This window comes from Nicotiana attenuata, unplaced genomic scaffold (genome assembly GCF_001879085.1).
Source record: "Nicotiana attenuata strain UT unplaced genomic scaffold, NIATTr2, whole genome shotgun sequence".
Taxonomy (NCBI): Eukaryota; Viridiplantae; Streptophyta; class Magnoliopsida; order Solanales; family Solanaceae; genus Nicotiana; species Nicotiana attenuata.
In genome coordinates this window covers 47,202-56,315 of record NW_017672145.1, presented here as the reverse complement: position 1 = coordinate 56,315, position 9,114 = coordinate 47,202, and the positions used below count along the sequence as shown (strand labels likewise).

At 43.9% G+C, this 9,114-nt stretch overlaps 1 protein-coding gene across 1 annotated transcript; it reads left to right on the top strand.

The window, feature by feature from the left end:
- The first annotated feature begins 7,376 nt into the window (after positions 1–7,376).
- LOC109212045 lies at positions 7,377–8,657 on the top strand. Its single transcript, XM_019375660.1, has 2 exons — positions 7,377–7,728; positions 7,984–8,657. Exons 1-2 carry the CDS (start codon positions 7,377–7,379, stop codon positions 8,655–8,657), a joined length of 1,026 nt encoding a protein of 341 aa, XP_019231205.1.
- The last annotated feature ends 457 nt before the right edge of the window (positions 8,658–9,114 follow it).

Here is a 9,114-nt window from a genome sequence, read left to right as displayed (position 1 = left end):
GTAGATTTGTTCCTCTTAGACATGGTCGAGTTTGATGTTATATTGGGGATGCATTGGTTATCACATTACCACGCTATCTTGGATTGCCATGCCAAGGCTGTGACCTTAGCCTTACCAGATTTGCCCCGTTTAGAGTGGAGAGGGACTCCTGGTCATTCTACCCGCAGTGTTATTTCGTATGTGAAGGCTCGGCGTATGGTCGAGAAGGGGTGTTTGGCCTATTTGGCTTATGTTCGTGATTCCAGTGCTGAGGTTCCCTCTATTGATTCTGTGCCCGTGGTTTGTGAGTTTCCTAAGGTTTTCCCTTCAGACCTGCCGGGTATGCCGCCGGACAGGGATATCGACTTTTGCATTGATCTGGCTCTGGGCATTCAGCCCATTTCTATCCCGCCGTATCGCATGGCCCCGCCAGAGTTGAAAGAGTTAAAGGAACAGTTGCAGGATTTGCTTGAGAAGGGTTTCATTAGACTAGTGTCTCACCTTGGGGTGCGCTGGTGTTATTTGTCAAGAAGAAGGATGGGCTAATTAGAATGTGTATTGATTACCGGCAATTGAACAGGGTAACGATCAAGAATAAGTATCCACTGCCGAGGATTGATGATTTGTTCGATCAGCTTCAGGGTGCCAGAGTATTTTCCAAGATTGACTTGCGATCTGGCTACCATCAGTTGAAGATTAGGGCATCCGATGTTCCTAAGACAGCTTTCCACACTCGGTACAGGCATTATGAGTTCTTGGTTATGTCATTCGGGTTGACAAATGCCCCGGCAGCTTTCATGGACTTGATGAACCGAGTGTTCAGGCCTTATTTGGATTCATTCGTGATAGTGTTCATTGACGATATATTGATATACTCCCGCATCCAGGAGGAGCACGAGCAGTACCTTAGAGTGGTTCTTCAGACCCTGAGGGATAGTCAGTTATATGCCAAGTTCTCCAAGTGTGAGTTCTGGCTGAGTTCAGTTGCATTTCTAGGTCATGTCGTATCAGCAGAGGGTATTCAGGTGGACCCAAAGAAGATAGAGGCAGTCAAGAACTGGCCTAGACCAGCATCAGCTACGGAGATCCGGAGTTTCTTGGGGTTGGCAGGCTACTATCGACGGTTCGTGGAGGGGTTTTCATCCATTGCAGCCCCGATGACCAGATTGACCCAGAAGGGTGCCCAGTTCAGATGGTCGGATGAGTGTGAGGCGAGCTTTCAGAAGCTCAAGACAGCTCTGACTACGGCACCGGTGTTGGTTTTGCCCACAGGTTCAGGGCCTTATACAGTCTATTGTGATGCTTCCCGTGTTGGGCTTGGAGCAGTGTTGATGCAGGATGGCAAGGTCATTGCCTATGCTTCGAGGCAGTTGAAGATTCATGAGAAGAACTATCCAGTGCATGATTTGGAGTTGGCAGCCATTGTTCACGCATTGAAGATTTGGAGGCATTATTTGTATGGCGTGGCATGTGAGGTGTTCACTGATCACAAGAGTCTTCAGTACTTGTTCAAGCAAAAGGAGTTGAATTTGAGGCAGAGGAGGTGGTTGGAGTTGTTGAAGGATTATGATGTCACCATTCTATATCATCCGGGGAAGGCCAATGTGGTGGCCGATGCTTTGAGTAGGAAGTCAGCCAGTATGGGCAGTCTTGCTTATATTCCGGTCAGTCAGAGGCCGCTTGCTTTGGATGTTCAGGCTTTGGCCAATCGGTTTGTGAGGTTGGATGTTTCTGAGCCTAGTCGTGTGTTAGCTTGCACGGTCGCTCGTTCTTCATTATTGGAGCGTATCCGTGATCGGCAGTTTGATGATCCCCATTTGTGTGTCCTTAGAGACACGGTGCAGCGAGGAGGTGCCAAGCAGGTTACCATAGATGCGGATGGAGTTTTGAGATTGCAGGGTCGAGTTTGTGTGCCAATGTGGATGGGCTTCGAGAGTTGATTTTAGAGGAGGCCCATGGTTCCCGGTACTCTATTCATCCGGGCGCCGCGAAGATGTGTCAGGATTTGCGGAAGCATTGTTGGTGGCGTAGAGTGAAGAAGGATGTTGTTGCATATGTGGCTCGATGTTTGAATGGTCAGCAGGTTAAGAATGAGCATCAGAGGACTAGTGGATAGTTTCAGAGGATTGAGCTTCCCGAGTGGAAGTGGGAGCGGATCACTATGGATTTCGTTGTTGGACTCCCGCAGACCCGGAAGAAGTTCGATGCAGTTTGGGTCATTGTTGATAGGCTGACCAAGTCAGCACATTTCATTCCTGTGGCAGTCTCCTATTCATCCGAGAGGTTAGCAGAGATCTATATCCGGGAGATTGTTCGCCTTCATGGTGTGCCGGTATCTATCATTTCGGACCGGGGCACGCATTTTACCTCGCGTTTCTGGAGAGCAGTTCAGCGAGAGTTAGGCACCCAGGTTGAGTTGAGTACAACATTTCATCCTCAGACGGATGGACAGTCCGAGCGGACTATTCGGATATTGGAGGATATGCTCCGAGCTTGTGTTATTGACTTTGGAGGGTCATGAGATTAGTTCTTGCCTTTAGCAGAGTTTGCCTACAACAACAGCTACCAGTCGAGTATCCAGATGGCTCCTTATGAGGCTTTATATGGTAGACGGTGTCGATCTCCGGTGGGATGGTTTGAGCCGGGAGAGGCTCGGTTGTTGGGTACGGATTTGGTTCAGGAGGCCTTGGACAAGGTCAGGATCATTCAGGATAGGCTTCGTACAGCTCAGTCCAGGCAAAAGAGCTACGCACATCGTATGGTTCGAGATGTAGCTTTCATGGTTGGTGAGCGGGTATTGCTCCGAGTGTCGCCTATGAAGGGCGTGATGAGATTTGGGAATAAGGGAAAGCTTAACCCTAGGTACATCGGCCCGTTTGAGATTCTTGATCGAGTGGGAGAGGTGGCTTATAGACTTGCGTTGCCGCCCAGCTTATCAGCCGTGCATCCAGTTTTCCATGTATCCATGCTTCGGAGGTATCACGGCGATCCTACCCACGTGTTAGATTTCAGTACTGTCCAGTTGGACAAGGACTTATCCTATGAGGAGGAGCCGGTAGCTATTCTGGACCGGCAGATTCGTCAGTTGAGATCCAAGAGTTTTCCTTCTGTTCGTGTTTAGTGGAGAGGTCAGCCTCCTGAGGCATCGACCTGGGAGTCCGATTCTGATATGCGGAGCCGTTATCCCCATCTTTTCCCCGACTCAGGTACTCCTTTCTTTTGTCCGTTCGAGGACGAACGGTTGTTTTAGAGGTGGAGAATGTGACGACCCAAAAGGGTCATCACCTGTATTTCTACTCCCTCTGTACTTCTGAGGCCCTGGAAACCTCATTTGGGGTTGCCTCGAGTTGTGTGCGCTGTCCGGGCGCGTAGCCGGAAAAGTTTAAATATGAAATTTGTGTGAAAAATTGTTAAATCTTGGTATTTAATTGATTAAGTTTGATTTCGATCAACGTTTTGGGAAAACGGACTCGGCCCGTGATTTGACGGTCCCGGAGGGTCCGTAGGAAAATATGGGACTTGGGCGTATGCCCGGAATCAAATTCCGAGGTCCAAGCCCGAGAAATGAATTTTTGTGTGAAATTGTTTTCTGGAAATAATTAAGGAAATTGGAAATGAAATTTGATTAAAAGACTGTGGTATCGGGCTCGTATTTTGGTTCCGACGCCCGGTACAAGTCTTATATACGGCTTAAGTACTTTCTGTAAAGTTTGGTTGAATTTGGACGTCGTTTGACGTGTTTTGGACTAAAAACTCTAAACTTGATGTTTTATGAAAATTGGAAGGAAATCCTGGGTCTTGAGGCCTAATTTGATGATTATGATGTTGTTTGGGCGATTTGATCGCACGGATGAGTCCGTAGGATGTTTTTGAATTTATATGTATGTTCGGTTTGGAGCCCCGAGGGCTCGGGTGAGTTTGAGTAGGTCCCGGGAGGTCTTAGGCTAGAAGTATCAGATGGTTGCAGGGTTCAGGTGTTGCAGGGCCCCCCAGCGCGGCCGCGGTCATTTCCGCGCGGTCCGCGCTGGAAGCCGCGCGGCCGCGGTGCGTTCTTGCGCGGTCCGCGTGGCTAGGTTCAGAGGGCCAGTGAATTCTATGTTAACCAGCGCGGCCGCGCACCAAATCAGTGCGGTCCGCGCTGGGTAGGTTCAGAGAGTCATTTTTCTTCCCTTCCTCGGCGCGGCCGCGGTGCATTTTTGTGCGGTCCGCGCCAGTCTTCAACACAATATATAAAGTCGGAATTTTCAGTCATTTTTCACTTTTTCAAAACCCAAAACATAAGAGGCGATTTTCCAAACGATTCCACTTCTTCAAAACGATTGGTAAGTGACTTCTAACCCATTTTCTTTACTCCTTAACATCTTTAAACATAATTTCAACTTCAAAACAAAGATTTTAATGGGGAAATTGGGAATTTAGGGTAGAACCTAGGTTTTCTAAAATTGGGGGTTTTAGACCTCAATTCGGGGTTCGATTCCAAAATAACTTACATATTTGAGTTCATGGGGGAATGGGTGATCGGGTTTTGGTTCGAACCTCGGGTTTTGACCGTGTGGGTCCGGGGGCATTTTTGACCTTTTGGGGTAAATTGATGAAAAAGCTATAATTAGTCATTGGGTTTGATTTGTTTAGCACATATTGATATCATGAAGTCCTTATTGCATAGATTTGGTTGAGTTGGAGCCGAATTCGAGAGGGAAAGCGATTGTGGAGGATTGTATTGGCCGTGGAAGTCGAGGTAAGTGTTTGGTCTAACTTTGGCTTGAGGGAATAGGAGTAGAGTCTTATTTGCTACTTGCTAATTGTCGAGTACGATGTATAGGCATGGTGACGAGTATCTATACATTGGTGTCTAGCATGACCGTGAGTCCTATATTGTGATTTCCATGACTTCGTTGTATTATTCATGCCTTGGTGATTATTTCTATTTGTTGTGCAAAGATGTGGAAAGAATCGTGACTTATGGATATTGAAGAGCGTTGGCTCCAGTTGTATAGCGAATTGCGAAAGTATAAGTGATAATTGAACCTCTAGAGCATTGGCTCGAGTTGTGAAGTGAATTGTGAAGTAAAAATGAGGAGAGAAAAGATCATTATGCTGTCCCTTGGCGGGCTATTGTCGAATTGTGGTTCCCTTGTATTGTGTCCTTAATTGATATTACGGATGCTTAGTTTAATGATTCCTTGTGTTGAGTAAGGAATAAAGTTATAGCTGCGGTAGTTAGGTGTTGTAATAGGTTTGGTTATAGCTGAGGTGTTTAGGTGTAGTAACAAGTTTGATAATAGTTGTGGTAGTTAGATGTTGTAACATGATTGATCATAGTTGTGGTAGTTAGATGTTGTAACATGATTGATTATAGATGTGGTAGTTAGATGTTGTAACAGGATTGATCATAGTTGTGGTAGTTAGATGTTGTAACAGGATTGATTATAGTTGTGGCAGTTAGATGTTGTAACAGGATCGGTTATAGCTGCGGTAGTTAGATGTTGGGACACGTGTGGTTATAGATGTTTCTCCCTTGCCGGGACGTAATTACTCATGCTATCGAATCCCTTGTCGGGATAGTGTGGACCTTATCGATCTCTTGTTGGGACTCTCATTATAATTGTAAATATTATATAAATATGGATCGGGTTTCACGCCGCAATAATATTAAATATGGATCGGGTTGCACGCCGCAACAATACTGTATATGGATCGGGTTGCACGCCGCAACAATATTAAATATGGATCGGGTTGCACGCCGCAACAATATTGTATATGGATCGGGTTGCATGCCGCAACAATATTATATACGGATTGGGTTGCACGCCGCAACAGAGATATAATGAAATGGGAGCGGGTGGTACGCCTACCACGAGATATAATGAAATGGGAGCGGGTGGTACGCCTACCACGAGATATAATGAAATGGGAGCGGGTTGTACGCCTACCACGAGATACATGAAATGGGATCCGGTTGCACGCCTGCAACGAGATATGTACTGACAGTGAAACCTGCTTTTATTTCCCTTATCCGTGTTAGAGTTAAATTATTGATGTTCTTTATTATTCTCTTGATATTCTGTTTTTACCTGTTATCCCCCGAAGCATGTTTCCCCCTCCCATCCTTACTTGCTTATACCTGCTTTACTTTCCACTGTATTTTGTATAACTGCACAGGTTTATTTGATAGTCTGGTCCTAGCCTCGTCACTACTTCGCCGAGGTTAGGCTAGGCACTTACCAGCACATGCGGTCGGTTGTGCTGATACTACACTCTGTGCTCTTTTGCATAGATCCAGGTATTAGACAGCATCAGTAGTTGGAGGGCTTCCTTCAGTCCACCCGGAGACCCAAGGTAGACCTGCAGGCGTTCGCGGGCCCTGGCGTCTCCCTCTATCTTTATTCCCTGTTTCATTTTCTTTGTTTCAGAAATAGCTTATTGTATTTTCCTTCGGACTTTGTTTGTAGTGACTCTTAGACAGTCCGTGACACTCTGACACCAGATCTTGGGTAGAGGATTATGTTGGATTTCCGCATTTTCTATTCAATTTCTTTAATTTAAGACTTCCGCTTTATTATTAAATTCCAATGTTGCATGCGATTGCTGATATTTGCTAAAAGAGGTAATTTAGGTTTGGCTTGCCTAGCTCTCACTAGTAGGCTCCATCACGACTCCCGAGGGTGGGAATTCCGGGTCGTGACAGATCACTTCCCTGTCAGGCATGAAGCTGAAAGATCCTAAAGCTATCAAGGAGGAGTTTACAACAATTTATAAATCGTTGATGGGATTAGCTGTAGTTTCTCTTCCCAGAGTTAATAGGATGGTGATGAGAAATGGACCTCGACTATCCCACTGCCAACAAATTGCGTTATGTGCCAAAGTTACAGATACTGAAATTTGTGAAGCACTTGGTTCAATTGGTGATCACAAGGCTCCCGGGATTGATGGATTCAATGCTACCTTCTTTAAACAAGCTTGGCCAATCATCAAAACTGAGGTATGTGATGCTGTTAGAGAGTTTTTTAACAACAGTAACCATGTTTAAAGCTATTAATTGCACCACACTAACCCTGCTTCCAAAGATAGCAAATCCTAATACTGTGAAGGATTATCGACCTATTGCTTGTTGCACAATGATGTACAAGTTGATTCCAAAAATTCTTGCTGGAAGACTACAAAAGGTTATGAATTGCATCATCTCAGAAGCTCAGGCAGGTTTCATTCCAGGGAGAAGGATTGTGGACAGCATTATACTTGCACATGAATTGGTTAAATCATACGGCAGAAAACACATCTCTCCTAGATGTATGATCAAAGTTGACTTGCAAAAGGCCTACGACTCTGTAGAATGGGTTTACTTGGAATAGGTTCTAGAAGGATTGAATTTTCCATAAACGTTTGCCAAATAGTTAATGGCTTGTGTGAAAGCAGTCAACTACACCATTGTACTGAATGGGGAATCTCTAGAGCCATTTAATGCTGCTAAAGGCCTAAGGCAAGAAGATCCAATCTCTCCTTTCCTATTTGCCATTGCTATGGAATACTTGAGCAGACTTCTCAATGAATTACACCACTATAAGAGGTTCAAATACCATCCCAGATGTAGCAAACTACACATAACTTATCTAAGTTATGTCGATGACTTGTTGTTGTTTGCTAGAGGAGACACATCCTCAACTCAAAGGCTACAGGAATGCTTCACAATCTTTTCAAGAGCTTCTGGATTGCAAGCAAATCTAAATAAGAGTGCTATATACTATGGAGGTATGGAAAGAGGGACTATAGAAACAATCTGCCAGAATATGGGATATACTCAAGGTCAACTACCTTTCAAATATCAGGAGTACCATTGGACACAAAGAAGCTGAATATGTTATAATGGCAACCTCATCACAAAAATAGTAGCAAAGATTACTTCATGGACTGCAAAAAAGTTGTCTTATGCTGGAAGGGTCTAATTAACACAGACTGTGCTGTTTGAAATCCAATCATATTGGGCTCAGATATTTCCATTACCAGTCAAAGTGATCAAATTAATAGAAGCTTATTGTAGAAGTTACATGTGGTCTGGTGGTAATGAAATCACAAAGAGGACCCTCATTGCCTGGGATAAAGTGTGTCTACCTAAGACAGTAGGTGGACTCAACTTAAGCAACCTTCACATCTGGAATATTGCTGCCATTGCCAAAACTTTCTGGGATTTATCTCACAAGAAAGACAAATTGTGGATTAAGTGGATTCATACTGTGTACATCAAGGAGCAGTGCATAAACTCTATGTCTATCCCTATGAATGCAAGCTGGATGGTGAGGAAGATATTGGAAGCAAGGGAGATCATAAATCAGTTGCACAGACCATTAAAGGATAAGAAAAGCATCATTAAGCAGATATACCTTCAACTGACTCCAATGTTACCTAAAACTACCTGGAGAAGTCTAATGTGTAGCAATGCTACCAGACCTAAGGCTATAATCACAATGTGGCTTCAATGCCAAGGAAGGTTACTTACTGTGGACAGACTTAAGAAATGGGGACTCAGTGTAAATGGCTCATGTGTGTTATGTCATACTAACTTGGAGACAAGGAATCATCTATTTGCTGAATGTGACTATGCTAAAAGGTTGTGGGGTAGATTGAGTCAATGGGCAAAGGTACAGAACATTAGTAGTTCAACATGGGAGCAACAACTATAGATTATTTGTCAGCACACAAAAGGGAAATTAGATGTAGCAAAACTTCTCAAGATGATATATGCTGAATATACACATGCTCTATGGAAAGGAAGGAATCAGAGAATATTTCAAGAAACATTCAGAGATCACACAAGCTTGGCAAGGGAGATAGTCTGCATATGTAATTTTAGAGCTATTGGGAATGTAAAGAAACTAGTGCAAAAGTTGTATTTTTAGCATAGTTCACTGATAGCAATATGGTCTAGTATGCTAAGATAGTATAGTCTTTCCCCGTAAATCTCATGAGAATTAGCTAGCTGGGAGTAGCTAAGCTATGCTTTGTAATGCCTTCACTTTTGGTGATTAATAAAAAAATTTAATTACCAAAAAAAAGATGTATTGACTCAAGAAATATTCTGAGGTTAATAAAATTGAATTAACTTAATTAAAATTTTGCGATTTAAGTGAAATCTAATTT